This window comes from Mustelus asterias, chromosome 1 (genome assembly GCF_964213995.1).
Source record: "Mustelus asterias chromosome 1, sMusAst1.hap1.1, whole genome shotgun sequence".
Lineage (NCBI taxonomy): Eukaryota > Metazoa > Chordata > Chondrichthyes > Carcharhiniformes > Triakidae > Mustelus > Mustelus asterias.
Window position 1 is genome coordinate 146,639,502 of NC_135801.1, and position 23,570 is coordinate 146,663,071.

The 23,570-nt window shown below is 42.5% G+C and overlaps 1 protein-coding gene across 4 annotated transcripts in view; it reads right to left on the reverse strand.

Moving 5' to 3' along the window:
- Positions 1-2,183: 2,183 nt before the first annotated feature.
- Positions 2,184-23,570, reverse strand: part of alpk2 (alpha-kinase 2) — a 96,005-nt gene continuing 74,618 nt past the window's right edge. For all 4 annotated transcript variants that reach the window (XR_013498732.1, XR_013498733.1, XM_078219982.1 and 1 more), the window contains 6 exons: positions 23,263-23,325; positions 13,890-14,161; positions 12,028-12,116; positions 11,018-11,235; positions 10,348-10,396; positions 2,184-3,238 (listed from right to left, as the gene is read on the reverse strand). Coding sequence is in view for 2 of the 4 variants with exons in the window: in XM_078219982.1 (XP_078076108.1) it covers positions 2,965-3,238; positions 10,348-10,396; positions 11,018-11,235; positions 12,028-12,116; positions 13,890-14,161; positions 23,263-23,325 (965 nt within the window). In the remaining 2 variants the exon portion in view is untranslated. The remainder of the gene's footprint in view (positions 3,239-10,347; positions 10,397-11,017; positions 11,236-12,027; positions 12,117-13,889; positions 14,162-23,262; positions 23,326-23,570) is intronic.

Sequence of the window (23,570 nt, forward strand, 5' to 3'; positions counted from 1 at the left end):
CCTTATCAAAGGCCTTTTGGAAATTTAAATAAATCACGTACACTGGTTCTCCTTTATCTAACTTCTTAGTTACCTTCTCAAAGAACCCTAACAGTTTTGTCAGACATGACCTCCCCTTGACGAAGCCGTGCTGACTCAGTCCTATTTTATCATGCACTTCCAAGTACTCCACAATCTTATCTTTAATAATGGACTCTAAAATCTTGCCAATGACTGAAGTCAGGCTAACCAGCCTATAATTTCCCATCTGCTGCCTCCCTCCCTTCTTAAACAGCGGTGTTACATTAGTTACTTTTCAGTCCTCTGGGACCCTCCCTGCTTCCAGTGATATTATGGTCACTATTTCCTAAAATCTCCTTTAGGACAAGGTTATTAATTAAGCTTTTCTCATTGCATAATACTAAATCCAAAATAGTCCGATTCCGAGTTGGTTCTTCAATGTACTGTTCAACAAACCCATCCTGTGCACACTCTAGGAAGTCATCCTCCATAGCATTAGGTTTACCCAGTTCACATGTAAACTGATGTCACCCATTATTACTGTATTGCCCATGTTACATGCATTTCTAATTTCCTGATTTATACTATGCCCCAAACTATCACTGCTGTTTGGAGACCTGAAAACAACTCCCACCAATGTTTGCTGCGCCCTGAGCTCCACCCAAACTGATTCTACATCTTGATCCTTCGATCTAAGATCCCCTCTCAATAATACACTGATCTTGTCCATTACTAAGACTGCCACCCCACCTCCTTTTCCTTTTTGTCTATCCTTCCTAAATGCTGAAGGTCCTTGGGTATTCAGTTTCTAATCTTGGTCGCTCTGCAGCCACGTCTCTGCAATGGCAATGGCAACTAAATCTTACACGTTTCCCTCGACTTGTGCCTTCAAATCATTTACCTTGCACCTTCAACACATGAACTGCAGCAGTTCAATTAGGTGACATCATAACATTCTCAAGGGCAATTAATAGTTGGCATATTTTTCGTTTTTTCAAAGTAGTAACCTTTCAAGCTTCATTGGAGATTGCACACTCCCATTAGAACTGAATTATCCAGTGTACAAAACAAAATAAAATAACCTGTTCGCTACTGACTGTGTGATAACAACATAGAAATAGAATTTATAACTAGAATTTATCTAAGTTACAGAGACTGCAGGTGTTATTAATATTCAGAAACCTGCACTGACTATTGCTTTGAAAATCTCGTGTATCAATGATAAGGAAATGAGAAACTTCCAAACCACTATTTAATATGTGCTCTTTGCAATAATACAGCACACTACTAGTGCTATTCTCTTAAGTTAAAATTGGTTGATCTCCTATGTTCTACTCAGGAACAACAAAAGTCAAATTTATATCTTTCACTTTCCATATAACGGTATTTCTGCTGATCTCCAACTTCCAGCAGAGTTTTGGGCATGTTACAGTTATGGAGGATGAAGAATGAAAGGTCAGCTAGGAAAGCATTAGATAGCCAAGTCTTGAGTGATGATGGAATGTCTAAGTGTTTCTGTGACAGAGATGCTGAGGTATGGGAAGAGGTGGGCAATGTTCTGAATGTAGAAGTTAAGCAACCTTAGTGATAGTAAAAATAATCAGAGATTTAAAGGTCAGCTCAGGAGTCACAGGATGTCAAAGTTGTGTTGGGTCTGGTTTAGCCTGTGGAAGTTAGTGGCAAGGGAATTAAGTGTATGAAAATGGTGGCTCCAGTCTTCCGGATGCCGAGGTAGTTATGACATCTCCAAGACTGGATGCCAGATGAACAGGCCATTGAGGTGTTGGTGAGATCGAGCTGTATGTTATTGGCTTCCCTGTGAACATTGACCTCATGCCTATTGATTAATGCATCACACTATCCTTCAATATTGGATTTTAACATGAGGTTCTCTCGACAAAAAGAAAATAAACTGAAATATATGAACAAAGTGTCCCTATCATATACACCATATTCATAACATACGGTTCAAGATTTTATCTTAAGCTGAGCTTTGTTTAAGAGTAATCCAGTCTCAAAACGTTGGCTCTGTTCTCTCTCCACAGATGCTGTCAGGCCTGCTGAGTTTTCCAGCATTTTCTGTTTTTGTTTGTTTCACCTTATATATATTTCTGGAGAACATCGTGTTAAATAGAAAGAGAACCTTACAATAACATTACATTCAGTCACAACTCAGTCACAGATAGAGTTGGCATTGGCTTTTTTTTACTTTAAGAAATTGGTGAACGTTCAAGCTCCATATTACAAGGCACCAAAAAAAGCTCAATAAGAGTAGGAGAGAAGATAAGTCAAGAAGTAATAATTAGATGAAACCAAGTTTGAAATTTGAAAATTTGTAAGAGAACAGGAAGATTGACAGAAAGAGAAGTTCCAGCAATTTGAAGAAAAATACATAATGGGATGGCACAATGGACCTTTACATCGATGCAAGAAAATACTGGGTACAGGAGTGTGCAGTTTGGCATATTCGGAACTTGATGAAGCAAGAAAATCAAGTTCAACAGAGAATTGACCATAGTAGAAATCATAAAGCTTTTTAAGACAGGTAGCAATGAAGTGAAGGAGGTTGGAGACTTGACGTGATATCATGCAGGTAATAAGGAACTTCATCATGCTTCTATTCAAATTGCAGCACTTTGCTAATGTACATCTCTACCACTGAGCTATTCTATCTTAGAATTAGAGAGGATACATTTACTGATCTCACACCCCTGGGAATCTAAGCTTGAACAAAGCCTGGCTCCTACATATAGCTACAATGGTGTAGCGCAGTTTCTTTCACCTGTACTCCATTCAGGTTTCATTCCCTCCTGGGTGTGTGGGATTGATGAATTTACCCTTGTATATTTTCACTTGCATTGATAAGTTTGACAAACAAAATCCACGATAGACAACATGATACCATCTAAGAAACACAAGTAAGCTGCAGGCTCATGTGACAGCAGAAATGAATGTTTCAAGGGTTTATAGATGTTTCTGTAAAGTTTTGTCTCCAAATATGCTCTTTGCCTGAGAAGAAAAATTTCTTCTTATGCTCTGTGGACTCAGTGGGGTTTTCTTTGTTGACCGTGGGATTGGTTGTGATGCTTGTGTCTTCACTGAGGGATTCCTCTTGGGCTTAAGTTGAGAGACTTTCAGAGATTTCAAACCCATCATTTTACAGTACGTATTACACTGATGGAGAGCTTTGAACTGATCAATAAAGGAAATGGAACAGTTCCCTTTAAATCCTTTGTATCTGGAAGAGAATAAAGAGGAGGTTAGATATTCAGCTAATCTGTCTTGCCTACGGTCCCCTAATGTATACAGCCATGAGAAAGCTGACTAGTTGGTGGCTTCCATGTACTCACCTTACACCTGAACTAGAGGAGCAGATCATTCTTTATTAATAAGTTACCCTTGCTATCTTTCAATTTTCTTTGGAAAAACTATTTATGTAACTCCACCAATGGTTCAACTGGTTAAAGACACCAACTCTTGTGAAACTGGACTCCAAAGACATGTTGCCTTTGCCAAATGAGACAGAAGTAAGCTTTGTCTTTCAGACAACATTTGTGCAGCTTTAAGAAGCCACTGCTTGAGTTTTCAGTCATGTAGTACCATACATATGCCACTAAATAGCGCTGTTGCACTTTGTCACTTCCTGAATTAGTTCAATGAACTTCCCTTAAACTGGCTCAGCAAAACCTACTTGTGTGGTTTGGTATTTTTCTCAGCAAAAAGGGAATCAATCATTTGTTTCCTTTACCATCGGCCCCTCTACAAAAAAACGGTGCATTCTTAACCCTTACAAACTCAGATTAGCCCTTTTCACTTTCTCTGGAAGTGGATTTTTCACTTTTTATCAGCTGGGAAAAATAATCCTTCACTTCCTCTAATAATTTTCAAACATTTCTCTTCAAAAACATTAGAATTCAAAAATTCAACATACTATAGCCATAAATAATGAGTGCAACAACCCCTCTGTTTCTTCACAAGTCTAAGAATGCATACGACCTGTCCTCCGGTTCCTGCTGCAATTAGGATTACTGGAAATGTGTGAACATGTTCCACACAGTAGTTTACCCTCTGAGAAAATGCTTGTCGTCCTCTGTTTCTCCTAGGTCTGACAATCCCCCATAAATGGGGCAGAGATGGGAAATTGTAAAAAGCCTTTCTGAGATACAGAAAACAGGTATTCCAATTTACTGCATCACTCAACTCTCTTCTAAATGGTTGTACATTCACATGATGGCAGTACAACTAAATTAGCACCACAGCACTGTATATTAAGCTGTTTTCAACATACCAAACGATGACGGTTAAGGAACTGTGAGAGGAACCTACAACGCGACATGTGGCAGAACACAAGGGAACAATAATCTCCCCCACTGCATGGAAATAAAATTGGGGGCACTTAGGGGTGCTTGGGCAGTTAAAATGGAGCAATAGGATCTTCACTATTTGCTTCCTGAGCTGATCTAGCCAACTGTAATTTTAAATTGTGGCCAGAAAGATTTTTGATTGACAAGGGAGTCAAGCATAATGTGGGAGAGGCAGAGAAGTGGATTAAGATCACAAGTCAGGTCCATGATCTCATTAAATGGCAGAAAAAACTCAAGTGGCTGAATGAACTATTCCTGCTGCTACTTCTGATCTTAAAGTGCACCCACTGAAAGTTGAGTGATGACTTGTGTGTAATGGAAGATTATGTCACATGACATCCCTCCCTCCCCAAAACCCCAAAGCTGCCTGAACCTGTAATATTGTCTTGTGAAGCTAAAGGATAAACTTTAATTTAACTTTGTACAGATGTTTCCCATTGTTACAATCTCCACAGAGAACAAAGTTAGCAAAATATTGACACATCAATATTTCATGTTTTAAAACTTTTGCTCTATCAAATGAAAAAAACACAATTGACACCGGCTGCCGGAGATGTGCGGAGGCTGTGGCGCCCAGCGGGGATCCCTGGTGCTGTGAGGCAGCTGTGCTAACCACTGTGCTACCGTGCCACCCACCATCCTACCATTAATATATTGTCTTTTTTTAACAAAAGAGGGACATATCAATAGCCAGTTTCTTATATTATACATCTCTGGTATTTATGTTACTGTTGTGGAAATCCTGCCATCTTCCTTTAACAAAACAGCAGCAAAACCAGAGCTCTATCTAGGTTTAAATTGCTTGGCCCTCATCTACACTGTTTTCTACTGGAAGGTCTGAACTTCTGTACCAGTGCCTACTACAAGACTAATTCATCTCTGCGTCTTCTCCCATCGTGGAAGTCAGCACTGGAAAAATGGATTATCCCCACATCAGCTTCAGCTTGCTAACCTCTCTGAAATAATATACCATTGTACTTTTGATTCTAGACACTGGACTCATGTGAAACAATAATTCTTATTTTGTCTGTGGTCTTTGCTCTGAACCTTTCTTTCCCTTATCCCTTTTTTTATTGGATGAATGCAAATAATTGGAAACATTGAAAATCCTCTTCCCGCATTTTGAGTGTGAATAGAATAAACTGACCCTTTGGTTTTAGCCTCTTTTGAGGTGGCTGTGGGCTGGTTTATAGAGGATTAGAATGCTTGGATCTCACATTACCAGTAGGGCAGTTAGATGTACGGTTCAATCATGACTCTGAATTCCCTCCTCCAGCTAATTTCAAGCAGGGAAGTAAAGGGAGAGAGAAAGAAAGAGAGAGAGATAGAGCCAGGGAACAGGAAAGGAAAAGAGGAATCCAGCTCTGAAAATTGGAAGTGAAGCTAGCAGCTCACAGGGAGAGAGAGATCATAATTGAAAGTTGCAAGGGAAAATCTCTCTATAGCCAGTAGCACCCCTTATCCCTTTAAGCTGGAGCCAATCTCTGAAGCCCGCAAGTATGCACAATTCATTCCCAAATTTGAAGAGAATGCTATGGGGTCATTTATTTTTGCCACTTTTGAGAAAATAGCAACACACCTGACATGGTCATCAAATATCTGAACATTTTTAATTCAAGGGCAGCTGTCAGGGACAGCCCAACAGGTCTACCCCATGGTGCCTCCTGATGTGTCCCTGAACTAGGAGACGACCAAGGCTGTAATCCTGACTGCCTACGAGTTACTCCTGGAGGCATACCACCAACAATTCCGGACACTTGTAAGAAGCCAACCCAAAGCTACATCAAGTTTGAATGGTTATAACAAATCGCTTTTGCCCAATTTATATTAGTATTTATATTTGGGAACAATGACAGCAGTTCCTAAGTTTACAATAAGTAGACCCTGAGTCTCCCAAAGTGCCAGAAATATCTTATAGATGCTGGGGGTAATTCTCCCAACCCGCTGTGCTACAAAAGCAGCGCATCGGGCCAGAAGACTCGAGCGGAGGCCGTTTCGCAGGCTCCCCGCTGGGCGCCACAGCCTCCACGCATCTCCGGCAGCCGGAGTCAATTGTGTTTTTTTCATTTGACAGAGCAAAAGGGGGGTGGGGGGGGGGGGGGGAGGTAGCACTGTGGGGATCCCAGGTTGGCCAGTGATCGAATTGGCCAACAAACGGGAGACTGACAGATCAGGGCATGAATCGGCCCTGTCCTCCAAGCCTTTAAACCACGATGTCATCTCGGCATTGCACTGAGTGGGGATATTCGAGTGTGAAGTTGAACTGAGAAAACAGTCGGTATTTAGACCAATTTTCTCATGAATTCAGCACCCCCCCCCTTCACCCTTCCAAACCAGAAAAGAAGAATTGCCATAATTTCACTTCTTTAACATACATTTTATCGTTTCACCAATGATGTGGTTTGACACCATGAATCATAAGACCATAAGAAAAAGGAACAAGAGTTGGCTGTTCGGCCCCACAAGCCTGCTCTGCCATTCAATAGGATCATGGCTGATCTAATATGGAGCATTGTGTGCAGTTCTGGTCACCACCACCAGGGATAGATTCCCTTATCAATCCAAAATCTATCTCAGCCTTAAATATACACAAGGATTCTGCCCTCACAGCTCTCTGTGGCAAAGACTTTCAATTCTCTGAGAGAAGAAATTCCTTCTCATCTCAGTCGCAAATTGCTGCCCCTTTATTCTGAGACTATGTCCTCTGGCTGAAATGATTGATAAGAAAACCTATAATTTGAATTGTATATGTCAGATTTCACCCGAGAGGTCTGGCACCTCTATTTCAGAGCTGTCCTGACTGTTTGATGGTCTCCTGGCAGTTGCTGGTTGGAATAAAGTTACGTCTTTATACAGAGATACCTGCCTCGTGAGTCTTGCACTATCTAAACTTTAGACAGTACCGGTCACCTTGGTTGCCCCACCAACAAGCCCCTTAGGAATCCTATATATTTCAATGAGATCACCTCTCATTCTTCTAAGGTCCAATGTGTAGAGTCCCAACCTGTTTAACCTTTCCTCATAAGACAATCCCTCCTTACCGGGGATCATCCTAGTGAACCTTCTCTGAACTGCCTTCAATGAAATAATGTCTTTCCTTAAATAAGGGGGCCAAAACTGCTCACAATATTCTAGCTGTTGTCACATCGGTACCTTGTACATTTGCAGTAAAATTTCTCTCCTCTTATACTCAACCCCCTTGAAATAAGGACCAACATTCCCTTCGCCTTCCTGATTACCTGCTGCATCTGTGTGTTAGCTTTCTGTGTTTCATGTGCAAGTACCCCCAAGTCCCTTCGTGTTGCAGCTTTCTGCAGTATTTATCCATTTAAATAATACTCTGTTCTTTGTTCTCCCTTCAACAATGAATAAATTCTCACATGATACTCCATTTGCCAACTTTTTGCCCACTAGCTTAACCAATTAATATCTCTCTGTAAACGATTTATACCCCTCTTACAACTTACCTTTTCACTTATGGGTGCCACATGCCAACTCTGAAACAGATAGGAATTCCTTCAATACATAGCTAGTGTGTGACCATTCACAGCATACCATGCAGATCAATTCCACTGTCTAGAAGCTGTTATGATGCCTCTTTCATCATATGGTGTCTGCTGCGCCACCACAAAAAAACAGGGAGTGGCTACTGGGCCTCATGGGCTACCTTTTGAAAAGATGACTCATGAATAGTTGGCCTGTAGTGTGTTAGCTTTTATTAACAGGGGGTTGGAGTTTAAGAGCCGTGGGGTTATGCTGCAACTGTACAGGACCTTGGTGAGACCACATTTGGAATATTGTGTGCAGTTCTGGTCACCTCACTATAGGAAGGATGTGGAAGCGCTGGAAGGAGTGCAGAGGAGATTTACCAGGATGCTGCCTGGTTTGGAGGGTAGGTCATATGAGGAAAGGTTGAGGGAGCTAGGGCTATTCTCTCTGGAGCGGAGGAGGCTGAGGGGAGACTTAATAGAGGTGTATAAAATGATGAAGGGAATAGATAGAGTGAACGTTCAAAGACTATTTCCTCGGGTGGATGGAGCTATTACAAGGGGGCATAACTATAGGGTTCGTGGTGGGAGATCCTTGGGGGAGGTGCCAGATGTGGTAAAGGGCCCATGAAGGAAGTGGTTCATTTCCATTGGAGCCTAGTAGGATGACCTGCTGGGCTTTCCCCTGCCCAAAATGGGCAAGAATTGAGGCTGGTAGGAAACAGCCTCTGTGTGTCCAATAATTAGCCATTTAAAGGTCTCGACTGGGGCAAGGTTGGACCACCCCATGTAACATTACAGACAGATCAAGGGCAGGCAGAAGGATGATGGGAAGGCTACCTGGTGAGTTTTATGTGACCCGCGCTGACAAATATGCCAGCAGGACACATCAATATTCTGCCCTATTTCTGGTCTCACCGAAGCCCTGTTCAATTGCAGCAAGACTTTCTCACCTTTGTATTCCAATCCCTTTGCCATTTGCTTGCTACACCTGCATGCTAACGCTCTATGTTCCGTGTAAGAATACACCCCATGTCTCTCCGAGCATCAACATTTAAAACTTCCATGCCTTTTAAAAGTGTTCTTTTGTCTTCTTACTACCAAAGTTAATAACCTCACATTTCTCCACATTGTACTTTACCTGTTGCCTTGTTGCCCACTTACTTTACCTGTCTATATTTGTTTTTCATCCTCTTGGAGTCAGCGGAACTTGGGAACGTAGGAGCTGGAGGAGGCCATTTGACCCTTTGAAGCTGCTCCATCATTCAATAAGATCATGGCTGACCTGGTTGTGGTCTCTGTTCCACTTTCCTGTCTCCCCTATATAACCCTTGACTGTCTTGCATAATAAAACTCTACCTTAAATAAATTCAATGGTCTGGCCTCCAATGCTTTCTGGGGAAGAGAATTCCACACACCAATGACTCTTTGTGGGAAAGAATTTCTCCTTATCTTTCTCTTAAAAGGAAGACCTCCTATTTTTGAATGATGTCTCCTAGTTTTAGTTTTCCCCACAAGAGGAAACATCCTCCGATATCCGCCCAACAAGAAACCTTAGGATCTTATATGTTTCAATAGGATCACTTCTTATTCTTCTAAACTCCAGTGGATATAGTCTGAACCTTTGTTCATAAGATAAGCCCTTCATCCCAGAAATGAGTTCAGTGAATCTTCTCTGAACTGCTTTTAAAGCAATTATAAAGTTTCTTAAATAAGGAGACCAAAACTACGCACAATACTTGAGCAGTGGTCTCACCAAGGCCCTGTACAGCTGCAGTAAAAATTCCCCACTTTTATATTCCATCCCTCCTCAGAACTTACTTTCTCACTTTTGTATCATCTGCAAACCTGGGTGCATAACTCTCAATCTCTTTGACTGGGTCATTCAAATGGAACATAAATAGCAAAAACTCCAGTACTGATCTTGTGGAACTCTTCCTGCCAATTTGAAAATGCTTCATTTATCCCTACTCACTCCTTTTTGTCCATTAACTAGTTCTCCATCCCTGTTTATATATCTCCAACCCCATGAACCCTGATTTTGTGTAGTAATCTTTTGTGTGCTTAAATCTTTATTGAATGGCCTTTTGGAAATCCGAATTATGCTACATTTACTGGTTCCCCTTTATCTATTTTACTAGTTACATCCTCAAAAAGCTCTAATAAATTTGTCAAGCACAATCCTTGTGCCCGTCAATATTAGGGATATTGACCTTAGCCCCAAGTATGTGCAAGAAAAGGGAAACTTAAGCACGGAAGGTAATTGCAATTTTAACTTCCATTCCATTAATAATATTCTTGATGGGGTTACAACCCAGCAGTTATTACATGGAAGCTGCTTGTTTCAGGTTGAAACTTTCATCGTATGGCATTTACAGTAATATTACGACCAATATCACGTCATCAAACCTGACAGAGTGCTGTTGCAGCATCATTAATCAAGATACAGAGAATGAGCTACTGTAACAGTACAGCCCGTCATTTTCTTCACTTACCCTTTTCTACTAGTTGCTATTCCAACATCAGTTAACTTCATTCCTACACCTACAGAAAAACAATTGGAACAAATTCTGTAAAACATGCACAAAAGTTATTACATAAGTGGAAATAAAATGAATGTTGGATGTCTAAAATGACGATAATGAAAGTTAGTCCAAAACAAAAGAATAGGTTCAGAGTGCAGGTAATGTCCTTCTTTTGGAAGACTGAAATGTTAACTTTACATTCCCTTTCAGGTGTTGACTTTATGCTTTCCCAATTTTATTTAAGTGAACAGGTAACCAGTAAGTACTGCATGTGAAGCATCAAATGTATGGTGTATGCGTCTGGTATTGCTCCAATAACAAATGTGACATAGTGATAGATTGAAACGAGACTTGAATACCTGCAATTTGGCTAGCAAAAGGAAATTGGTTTTACATTTGAAAAATAAAAAAAATTGAAGGGCTACGGGTAAACTACAGGGATTGGATAGCTTCTTCAAAAGAAGCACGATGGTTTAAATGGCTTCCTGCAAGATTCTAATGATAATTATGACACTCCTTTGATTTCTGTTTCTGACAATGGATTAGTTATTACACTTAAATTGGACAGACACTGACCATTACATCCCTACAACACACAGACATTCTTTCCAATGCTTTCAAAGCAATATATCACATTTACCTTGCATATCTGTGACAAGGAGGTTTCCTTCTGTCCACTGATACACCCAGTGCTGGAATGTACAACATTTCTGACCAATTTCAGATTCTTTTCTACTAAAATTCAGCTCTCTGCCGTCCTTCACTGAATACTTAACAAACTCGCCGATCAGTTCCTCTTCCACAGTTGCATATGGGATGTTGTTTGCTGGGCGATTAATTAGATATATGGGAATAACTCTAGAAAAAGAACATGATTGCGTACATCAGTTACAGGCTTACTGCAATACTGCAAATTAACACTGCAATAAAATTACTGTGAAAATCCCCTAGTCGCCATACTCCGGCACCTGTTCAGGTACACTGAGGGAGAATTTAGCATGGTCACCTAACCAGCACGTCTTTCGGATTGTGGGAGGAAACCCACACAGACACGGGGAGAACATGCAAACTCCGCACAGACAGTGACCCAAGCCGGGAATCAAACCTGGGTCCCTGGTGCTGTGAGGCAGCAGTGCTAACCACTGTGCCGTCCTCCTTTCCCCCACAGGAGGAAACATCAGAAGTTAGCCTGATCGTTAAAGGAATTGTTCTGAAATTTGCAACTGAGTCATATCGGTGAGAAGGTCCCAGGTTCAGTCCCAGCTTGTATGAAGTGAACTGACTTTAAAGATGATGGCAAGATTGTGCACAATGGGCCTAAGTATTCCTGAATTGGAAATGTGGTTCTCCAGAGCGAATATTCTTTACTTTGATCGGCACAAGATTAATAAAAACAAATATTAACAATTGCAATGGTTAGATACTATGAAGCAATCACTGACAGCCATAAACTATGGAAAAGTTCCTCCTGTTAGAATCCAGCTTATGTTCAGCTTATAAGATGCACTTCCATGATAGGTACATGATTTTGACCTGGTCATCCCAATTACAATGCTCACCACTTCAGAATAAACAGCAATTAAGGACCCGGCTTTATAGCACGGACAAGGGGAGTGAAGGCTAGCACAAGTAAAGCACACATTTACTCACTCAGGTGTTTCTCCAAAGCCTTCTAACAATGTCCCCTCTGCTGAAAACATATTGCCATATTGCCGAGCAGCAGTCTGTACATGGCATTCCTAAAAATGAACAACACCTTTTTCATTCTACTGCATTAGAAACAAACATGTATCACACTTCAGCTACAGTTATAGTCATCATTCCAATTGACGATACGTTATCAATTGAAAATAAAGCAGCATCATCACATGTAAGCATATACATAGAAGTGACAACCACGGGAAAAAATTTAACTAATCCATGTGATCTTTTATCTACCCCGTTAGAAAATTATTCTAATCACATTCACCCATCCTGTTATCATATCCTTTCGACCCCGTTTCCATCATACACCTATCCAATTTGATCTTGAATGTTGATGAGGTTGCACCTCAACCACTAGGCCTGGAAATGAATTCCACAGTCTCACAACTCTGTCTGAAGAAGTTTCTCCTGCACTCTGTTCTAAGTATCTTCTATTTCAGCCACATTGTACCTTCTCTAAAACCTCAATCTACTTCCTGTATTGTGAGTCAATACTACGCCTCTAACTGAGGCCTTATGAAAGTTCTTTATAGGCTTGTCATCATCTCTCGGCTTTTATAACTCTTGATGTCAATAGAGCACAACATGAGGTTGTGGGGTAGGGGTTGGGGTGTAAAACATGCATCTGAAACAAATCAATTTGGTGGGTTAGATTAAAATTGGAACTTCTGCATGTGCCTGTGTGTCAGGGTGACATATGCTTGGCAGAATTTTATATGACCACTTCCCTCAGATGTAAGTAGGGTGGAGCAAACACACCAACCACCTGTGCAATGTAACAGTCTCAGGCTAGAACAATTTTCAATCGAGCAGCTTGATCAGTGAAAGCGATGGTAAATCCATTTGATTTGATTTGATTTGATTTATTATTGTCCCATGTATTAACATACAGTGAAAAGTATTGTTTCTTGCACGCTATACAGACAAAGCATACCGTTCATAGAGAAGGAAAGGAGAGAGTGCAGAATGTAGTGTTACAGTCATAGCTAGGGTGTAGAGAAAGATCAACTTAATGCAAGGTAAGTCCATTCAAAAGTCTGACAGCAGCAGGGAAGAAGCTGTTCTTGAGTCGGTTGGTATGTGACCTTAGACTTTTGTATCTTTTTCCAGTATATCAAAGTTGCAGGGGGAGGGCAGTGAGGTCTCAAGCATCACAGGGTTAGAATTCTGAGGAGCCTTACTGTTCCTCCTGACCAGGTGCTAATCATTTACAAATATGCTTTTTGACTTTTTTAGAATATTCAGTACACTTTGCAATGCCTTCTGAAGGCCTTCCAGTTAGGCTGCTTAAGGGAAAATACTAATGTGGACTACATGTGCAGAACACACTCTGCTTATTGGTACTTCAAAATTCCACTGGGGGCCTGTTTCATGGATTAAAAAGACTCTTGCCTGTTTCTAGCAGCTCCCTGGGCAGCCCAAGCCAAGGCTCCAAAAAGTACTGAATGATTGGATGTTAACAGCAACATGGCAGGCAATATTGCATTGCTATTGCATTGTACAACAATCCCATTACTGCCCACTGGAGGGGATGGAAATCAACCCTTATTCATGTGTGTGTGTTAGGGGAACTTCGTGAGGAATTGGTTGAGATAGATTCTGTGGGAGAGGAACTCAGTGCTTGTGCAGACATAGAAACATTGCATAGATATAATGCATTCTGCAACCAATACTTTCTTAATTTGACAACAGAGTTTATAATCGGCCATTGTTAAGTGCATGCCACAAGTTTTTATTAAAGCACATTTGCATGATGCATACGGAATATTTCAAGTTGCTGCCTCCATCTGTTAATCTGTATATTTTACCTGTGCTGCCAACATGTAGTTCTGTTTTATGAGCTCGCTATTTGTTTTTGCCCCGTGCGAGATGGCATTGTGAATTTTTAAGACACACTTATGACCGGGATCGAACAGAGGTACAAAGCCATAAATAACTTTGGTCCGAAATGCTTTTCGGTGCAATCCTTCACCAAAATGTGACTCTTCTGTTGCAATACTGCCACACATCTTGACATCAAAATTGCACTCATTTGTGAGCTCCGTTGCAATGATGGGTTGTAACAATTCAATTTCCTCTCCTAAAAAGAAAAGAGTGAGAAAATAATGTTATTGCAGACTGAGGTATTGCAACTGGCAAAGTAAGAGCCGTCAGCCTGGACTGGAATCTGTTATGTATTTGTATTAATTCTCATTGGCTTACTGAGCTCTGCTGTATCCATGTGCTCACCGGAGGTAACGTCATAAATCCCTAGATGTAAAACAGGCTGAGAAGAAGAGAACAAACACCTGTAAATGAAGTTCCCTTGTGTTAAATCCTCTGTGCTCCCTCCAACATACAACATAGAAACTGGCGATTAGGACGGCAAACACCGGGAAGCCACCGGGAAGACAAATTTACCAAGGGAAAGGTCAGGAACAGAAAAGATAGGATACAAGCTTTTCGCATGCATTCCGGATCTGATGGGTTAGGTGGACGAGAGTAACAATACTCTGCAGCAGTTACAGAGTTGGGTGTGTTAAATAAGAGGCTGAAACTCGGGTGGCACAGTGGTTAGCACTGCTGCTTCACTGCTAGAGGACCTGAATTCGATTCCCGGCTTGGGTCACTGTCTGTGTGGAGTCTGCACATTCTCCCCGTGACTGCATGGGTTTCCTCCAGGTGCTCTGGTTTCCTCCCACACTCCAAAGATGTGCAGGTTAGGTGAATTGGCCATGCTAAATTCTGCCTTAGTGTACCCGAACAGGTGCCAGAATGTGGCGACTAGGGGATTTTCACAGTAACTTCGTTGCAGTGTGAATGTAAGCCTACTTGTGACTAATAAATAAACTTTAGTTTCCTTTTAGTTGACTTGTGTGAAAGAAAAATCAAGGTAGCTACTGGAAATGCATTGCGAACCTCCATTAGTAGAAAAATGGAAGTTTTTGGCATTGTGGGACCCTTTGAAGAAAATGTGGAGCGATGGAGCTCTACATAGCCTGAGTGTTTTGACTATTTTGTGCAAACAAATAAAATAGCTAAAGATGTTAAGGTGTCCACTTTCCTGAGCTTGATGGGGGGGAAAATCTTTAATTGCCACTGTAGTTTAATGCAACCTGAGAAGCCAGGCACTAGAATGTGTGCACAAATCGTAGATATTCTGCAAGCACATTTTTCGCCAAAACCCTTGGTGATGGCAGAGCTTTAGATCCCATAAAAGAAATCAAAAAGAGCAAGCGTCAATTGCACAATTTGTGACTGCGCTTTAAAGTTTTAAAGTTTATTTATTAGTGTCACAAGTAGGCTTGCATTAACAGTTCAATGAAGTTACTGTGAAAAACCACCAGTTGCCTCACTCTGACAGCTGTTCGGGTACACTGAGGGAGAATTTAGCATGGCCAATGCACCTAACCAGCATGTCTTTAGGTCTGTTGGAGGAAACTGGAGGAAACCCACACAGACACAGGGAGAACGTACAGACTCCACACAGACAGTGACCCAAGCTGGGAATTGAACCTGGATCCCTGGGCTGTGAGGCAAGACTGCTAACCACTGTGCCACCATGCCAGATTTTTGGAATGTTGTGAGTTTAGAGATGTTCTGAATGACACTATTCAGGACAGATTTGTCTGTGATAAGCTTAGTGAAACATTTGCTAATGGGGAGTGACCTTACTCTGAAAAAGGAATGAAAATTGTTGTTTCTATGGAAGTGGCTTCAAAAGAAGCTCAGTGATTTAGTCCATGTACTCAAATACTCAAAATGACGACTCAATCGACACCCAAGGACTTTGCACTAAATACGTATCACTGGTGTGCAAAGCCACCAGGACATTCTGCAGCTGAATGCTGGTGTGAAGACATGTATGTCAATACTGTGGGAAAAATGGACACATAGAGCATGTCTGCTGGGTAAAAAAAGCAAACTTAAGTAAAAATAAGGAATAAGAACAAACCAAGGCAGCATCTAAACAGAACCAAAGGAGAAATGTTGATGCTGTACATAAGGGTATAGAAAAAGATACCGATTCACAGTCTGAGGAGCTATCACTGAATATGCTAGCCATTGCTGGTGCTACATACCAATATTGGGTCACTCCACTGCTGGATGGATAGAAACATCATTGAAATCCACAGTGCAGAAGGGCGCCATTCAGCCCATCGAATCTGCACCAACTCTCCAACAGAGCATTCCACTGAGGCCTTATCCCCACAACCCCATGCATTTACACCTCTAATCCCCCTAATTTACACATCTTGGGACACTAAGTTAATTTACCATGGCTAATCCACCTAACCTTCACGTCTTTGGATTGTGGGAGAAAACCGGAGCACTCAGAGGAAACCTACATAGACAGCCAGTAAGAATGGAAGTTGACTCTGGAGCAGCAGCCTGGCTGGTTACAAGGGGAGACTTATACACATTCTCTTGAAGCCAAGAAGGATAGTGCTGAAGACGTATACAGGTGAAGTGGCCCCCTGAAGGGCCACATCGAAGTAGCTTTCCAACTCAATGGGAAAACAGCAGATTTGTCTCTGCTTGCAGTAAAGGGCAACTATCCAGCGTTGATGGATTGTACATGGCTGGAGAAGATTTGACTGAACTGGGCCAAGTCAATATGATAACCAATGGAAAATCGGACCTCACAAAAATTTTAAAGAAGCACACAACTGGTTTTGATGGTGAATCAGGGGTCATGAAAGATATTACAGTTCAACTGAAAATAAAAGAAGGAAACCAAACAAAATGCATGAAGGCAAAGTCTGTACCACATACTATTAAGCTGAAGGGAGAAGCTGAACGATGGAAATCTTGGAACCTGTCAGCATTAGTGAATGGATCACACCAATAGTTTCAGTCATCAAGAAGGATAGATGTGTAAGGATCTGTGGAAACTTCAAGGTCACCTTAATCCAATGTTATGTGCGGAGCAGTACCCGTTACTCCACATTGAAGACTTGTTTGCAGGATCGGCAGGAGGCCAATCTTTCAGCAAATTACAGCTGAATGTGGACAAGAGGTCTCAGGAACATCTGACAGTTGTTACATATAAAGATTTGTTCTAGCACCAAAGATTACCAATTGGTGTCACCTCAACTCCTGCATTGTTTCAAAGAGCAATGGATCAGATGCTGAATAGACTAAGCGGAGTCCAGTGTTATCTGGATGACATCCCAGTCACTGGAAGAGATCAAGAGGTACACCTTCAAAACTTGAATGCCGCCCTACAGAGATTGGAAGATTATTGTCTGAGAGTCTGCAAGGACAAGTGTAAGTTCATTCATTCCTCCATTGATTATTTAGGACATGTGATTGACATCACTAGCCTTCATAAATCTCCTTCTAAGATTAAGGCCATTATAGAGGTGTCTTCACCTCAGAATATTAACCAGTTATGTTCCTCCCTAGATTCGATTTGATTTGATTTATTATAGTCACATGTGTTAGTATATAGTGAAAAGTATTGCCTCTTGCACGCTATACAAAGCATATCGTACCTAGAGAAGGAAAGGAGAGGGTTCATAATGTACTGTAGAGGAAGATCAATTTAATATGAGGTAGGTCCATTCAAAGGTCTGATGGTAGCAGGGAAGAAACTGTTCTTGAGTCAGTTGGTACGTGACCTGAGACTTTTGTATCTTTTTCCAGGTGGAAGAAGGTGGACAAGAGAATGTTCAGGGTACGTGGGGTCCTTGACTATGCTGGCTGCTTTTCCGAGGCAGCAGGAAGTGTAGACAGAGTCAATGGATAGGAGGCTGGTTTGCAAGATGGACTGGGCTTCGTTCATGACCTTTTGTAATTTCTTGTGGTCCTGGGCAGAGCAGGAGCCATACCAAGCTGTGATACAACTAGAAAAGATGCTTTCTGATAGAATCCCACAGTGCAGAAGGAGGTCATTCAGCCCATCGAGTCTGCACTGACCACAATCCCACCCAGGCCCTATCCCCATACCCCATGCATTTACCTTATTTAGTCCCCCTGACACTAAGGGGCATGGCTAATCCACCTAACCTGCACATCTTTGGACTGTGGGAGGAAACCAGAGCACCCGGAGGAAATCCACGAAGACACGGGGAGAATGTGCAAACCCCACACAGACAGTGACCCAAGCCGGGAATCAAACCCGGGTCCCTGGCGCTGTGAGGTAGCAGTGCGAACCACTGTGCCACTGTGCCGCTCATTCTATAGTGCATCCTAGGATTGTTGAATTATTACGGAAGATTTGTTCCAAACTTGACAAAAATTTTGAAATCAGTATATAAGGCATACTGTGGAACTTTTTCAAGGAACAAATACTGCGTGTCCTTGATAGGTATGTCCCTGCCAGGCAGAGAGGAAATGACCGAGTGAGGGAACCATGGTTCACAAAAGAGGTGGAATGTCTTGTCAAGAGGAAGAAGGAAGCGTATGTTAGGTTGAGAAAACAAGGTTCAGTTGACTCGATGGAGGGTTACAAGTTAGCAAGAAATGAGCTGAAAAAGGGGCTTAGGAGAGCTAGGAGGGGGCATGAGAAGTCCTTGGCGGGTCGGATCAAGGAAAGCCCCAAGGCTTTTTACTCTTATGTGAGGAATAAAAGAATGACCAGGGTGAGGCTGGGGCTGGTCAAGGACGGCAGTGGAAATTTGTGCATGGAGTCAGAAGAGATAGGAGAGGTGATGAATGAATACTTTTCTTCGGTGTTCACCAAGGAGAGGGGCCATGTTTTTGAGGAAGAGAGGGTGTCACAGGCTGATAGGCTGGAGGAAGTAGATGTTCGGAGGGAAGATGTACTAGCAATTTTGAATAAACTGAAAGTTGATAAGTCCCCTGGGCCTGATGAAATGTATCCTAGGATTCTTTGGGAGGCAAGGGATGAGATAGCAGAGCCTTTGACATTGATCTTTGCGTCCTCACTGTCCACGGGGGTGGTGCCAGAAGACTGGAGAGTGGTGAATGTGGTTCCTCTGTTTAATAAAGGGAATAGCAATGACCCTGGTAATTATAGGCTGGTGAGTCTTACTTCGGTGGTCGGTAAGTTGATGGAAAAGGTCCTTAGGGATAGGATTTACGACCATTTAGAAAGATGCAGCTTAATCCGGGACAGTCAGCACGGATTTGTGAAGGGCAAGTCTTGCCTCACAAATTTGATAGAATTTTTTGAGGAGGTAACTCAGTGTGTAGATGAAGGTAGTGCAGTTGATGTCATATACATGGATTTTAGTAAGGCGTTTGATAAAGTCCCCCACGGTCGGCTTATGAAGAAAGTAAGGATGTGTGGGATAGAGGGAAGTTTGGCCGATTGGATAGGTAACTGGCTATCTAACAGAAGACAGAGGGTGGTGGTGGATGGAAAATTTTCGGACTGGAAACCGGTTACCAGCAGAGTGCCACAGGGATCAGTGCTTGGTCCTCTGCTATTTGTAATTTTTATAAATGACTTTGAGGAGGGGGCTGAAGGATGTATCAGTAAATTTGCTGATGACACCAAGATTGGTGGAGTAGTGGATGAGGTGGAGGGCTGTTGTAGGCTGCAAAGAGATATAGATAGGATGCAGAGCTGGGCTGAAAAATGGCAAATGGAGTTTAACACTGACAAATACGAGGTGATTCATTTTGGTAGGACAAATTTAAATGTGGATTACAGGGTTAAAGGTAGGGTTCTGAAGAATGTGGAGGAACAGAGAGATCTTGGGGTTCATATCCATAGATCTCTGAAGGTTGCCACTCAAGTGGATAGAGCCGTGAAGAAAGCCTATAGTGTGTTGGCGTTCATTAACAGGGGGTTGGAGTTTAAGAGCCGTGGGGTTATGCTGCAACTGTACAGGACCTTGGTGAGACCACATTTGGAATATTGTGTGCAGTTCTGGTCACCTCACTACAAGAAGGATGTGGAGACACTGGAAAGAGTGCAAAGGAGATTTACCAGGATGCTGCCTGGTTTGGAGGGTAGGTCTTATGAGGAAAGGTTGAGGGAACTTGGGCTTTTCTCTTCGGAGCAGAGGAGGTTGAGAGGAGACTTGATAGAGGTTTATAAGATGATGAGGGGGATAGATAGAGTGAACGTTCAAAGACTATTTCCTCGGGTGAATGGAGCGGTAACTAGGGGGCATAACTATAGTGTTCATGGTGGGAGATATAGGAAGGATGTCCGAGGTAGGTTTTTTACTCAGAGAGTGGTTGGGGTGTGGAATGGACTGCCTGCAGGGATAGTGGAGTCAGAAACTTTAGGAACATTTAAGCGGTTATTGGATAGGCACATGGAATACTTCGGGATGATAGGAGGAAATAACTTGATCTGGGTTTCAGACAAAACTCGGCACAACATCTTGGGCCGAAGGGCCTGTTCTGTGCTGTACTGTTCTATGTTCTATGTAACCTCTTAACCAGAACAAGATGTGGAAGTGGTCATCGGATCAATGCAATGACGCTTCGTGCAGGCCAAAGAAGCATCTGAAGTTCTTGCTCTTTATGGCCCTACTATACCCCTACCGTTAGCTTGTTATGCATCCCCTTATGGTGTTGGAGCGGTGGTCTACCATATCATGCCATTGAGCAAAGCACACAATGCACAGATTGAAAGGGTAGCATTAGGGATCATCTTTGGACTAAAGAAATTCCATCCGTTGTTGTACATTGTTGAGGGACCATCATCTGCTAACTACCATTCTTGGACCACACACAGCAATTCCATCACTAGCAGCAAGTAAAATGCAAAATGGACAATGATTTTGTCTGCGCATACTTACACCATTAAATATCGACAATCAAGTCTACATTGTAACACTGGTGGACTTTCAAGATTGCCACTGCCAGATAATTCATCAGACTATTCAAACAAGAATGTCTTCCACTTTGATCAAGTAAACAGCACAACTGTCACTTTGAGACAATGAGAAAACACACTCAGAGCGATCCTGTGCTCTCAGAAGTGACAAATCTGGTTTCCCGAGGAAAGACTTTGGAATTAACACCTCACCTGAAATGCTACTACTCCAGGAGAGTGGAGTTATCAGTATAGTCAAGATGTCTTCAATGGGGGCTCAGAGTGATCGTTCTGCCATCACTAAGAAAGTGGGTGTTAGAGAAATTGCATTAGGGCCATTGCGGAATCGTACGCTTCAAGAAAATAGTGAGAAGTTATTTCTGGTTGCCTGGATTGGATGAAGAAATTGAAGAGAAAGCTAGAACATGTTCTTCCTGTGCAAAGGTAAGAAACCTGTCATCCTTAGCACTGCCACATTCATTGGAATGGCCTGATGAGGATTGGCAATGTGTGTATCTGGATTCGGCAGGAGCTTTTGAAGGACATATGTTCTTGGTAACGGTCGATGTTTACACTAAGTGGTCAGAGGCTGTTGTGATGAAACCTACCTCATTGGAGAAGACTATTGAGAAGCTAGGCGAAGTATTTAGTCATTTTGGATTCCCAAATAGCTGGTAAGTAACAATGAACCTCAATTTGTCTCACAAGAATTCAAAAGTTTCCTACAAGAGACTATATCCAACATATTGGCCAGGATTCGCCCAAAACAAAACTAAGTGCCCCATGGGTGGGAAAATGGAAGTATTTCCCGCCCGTTTTTTAGGTGTACTTTCCTGAATGAATCTCCAACAACACTTTGAGCAATGCAGAGTGCCTCAGCATGATCCTCTCTGAAAGGCAGGGGACAGGGCCTCATCCCACCCGACTGGCTGGTACCATAGCACTGAGCAGGCCACTGCGCATGCGCCGATCTGTCAGTGTGGAGATAAGAGCATGCGCACTGTACCCACCCCCTTCCCCCGCCATCGGCAGCCTCCCAATCGCAGGCCTCCAATCCCCACAACCTCCCTGATTGCTGGCCTACTGGGCCCCAAAGGTAGGACTGCCCAAGGGGCACCCCCCTTGTTCCCGACCTCCCAGGAGTGCCTCAGTGGCCTCTGTCCCCACCAGTGGGGTGAGGATGCCTGTTCATCGTTAGTGGGGAGCAATTGTAAACCCCGCTGGTGGGAACCACTCCCAGCGGGGGGGAGACACCAGCGGGCCCAGAGACTACTGTCCCAGGCCCGTTAATCATATGGAAATGCCAATATCCATGACATTTCCATATGATAATCAGCTCTGTGCTGATTTCTGGCACAGATTTGATTGCGCTAAAAAAAAGTGCTTGGGAGAATTGCGACCGGCAAACTCGTGAAAAGCCTCCCGCTGATGTCTCCCGGCCCACTGCACTGCTTGAGCACTGCAGTTGGCTGGGAGAATCCCAGCCATTAAGTCCACTCCATATCATTCTGCTACTAATGGACTAGCAGAGCGATTGGTCCAAACCATCAAATATACCTTGAGAACACCCAGGGTACAAGATTCATTGATCAAACGTCTTAACAAATTCCTGCTAACGTCTAGAAATACTGCACATTCCACGACCAAGACCTCTCCTGCATTACAAATGATGAAGAGATAACTACGGTCAGCATTTGGTCTGTTGAAACCGCTGAAAACTAAAGAGATCATACAACGGCAACAAGGACAATCGAACAGGAAGAAAGCAAAGCATAGAGTTTTCCACCAAGGACAAGGAGTTTTGATAAGGAATTAGTCCACAGGAGAGAAATGGGTTCCTGCCACAATCTTTGCACAGGTGATGAAGGGGCAGCGCTCTGAAAGTTCATGCTACCAAATAAACCTGTTGGACTTTAACCTGGTGTTGTGAGACTACTTACTGTGCCTACCCCAGTCCAATGCCGGCAACTCCACATCAATCCTTGCACAGACTCAATCTGTCTCTTAAACTGTCCAAACCAGGGATGGCATTATCTCCAGGAGACACAGTGACCAGCTGTTGGCTGGGACAACAAATTCACCAGAATCTGAACCTGCTGAGAATCCAGATTCAACCATACAAAGTCCTGACCTGAACTTTCCTACAGTCCCGACACCAACAGACACCACTGAGTAATGGTCGGTGGACCCTACTCCATCACACCTCTGCCACCCAGCACCACCCCACAGCAACCACCGCCCCCCCTTCCCCCCATAATCCTTTCAAGCAAAAATCACATGATTCGAGGTGCTTTTTAACCGACGGTTCCAGGAATTATTCTCCTGGGCTGTGAAAATCCAGACCCATGTTTCTGCCAAGTCGAAGTATGTATGGCTGGTAACATATATTACTATGTATTCCATTCATCTGTTGTCTGACCATGCATTACTGGGCATCACATTACACATTAGTATCTCACCTGCCACTGAACCTGGGGAAGCATGAAGGTCATCAGGATTGACTGACTTGATGAGGCTCTGCCCTAGTTATTCAAAACAAATGATTTAAAATCAATTAATTCAGGTGGCTAGAAGGTATGGAATTATTTTTCTCACACCAGACTGCAAGACTTTGAAACAGACTGTCAACAAACAAAATGTCAGCAGCGTTTTTGAATCTAATATATTACACAAAACAAATAAATATTCTAATATCTTACTTTATATGCTGCTTGCAGATTGTTTAAGATACATTGAATTAAATTATATTCATTTGTAATATCACATC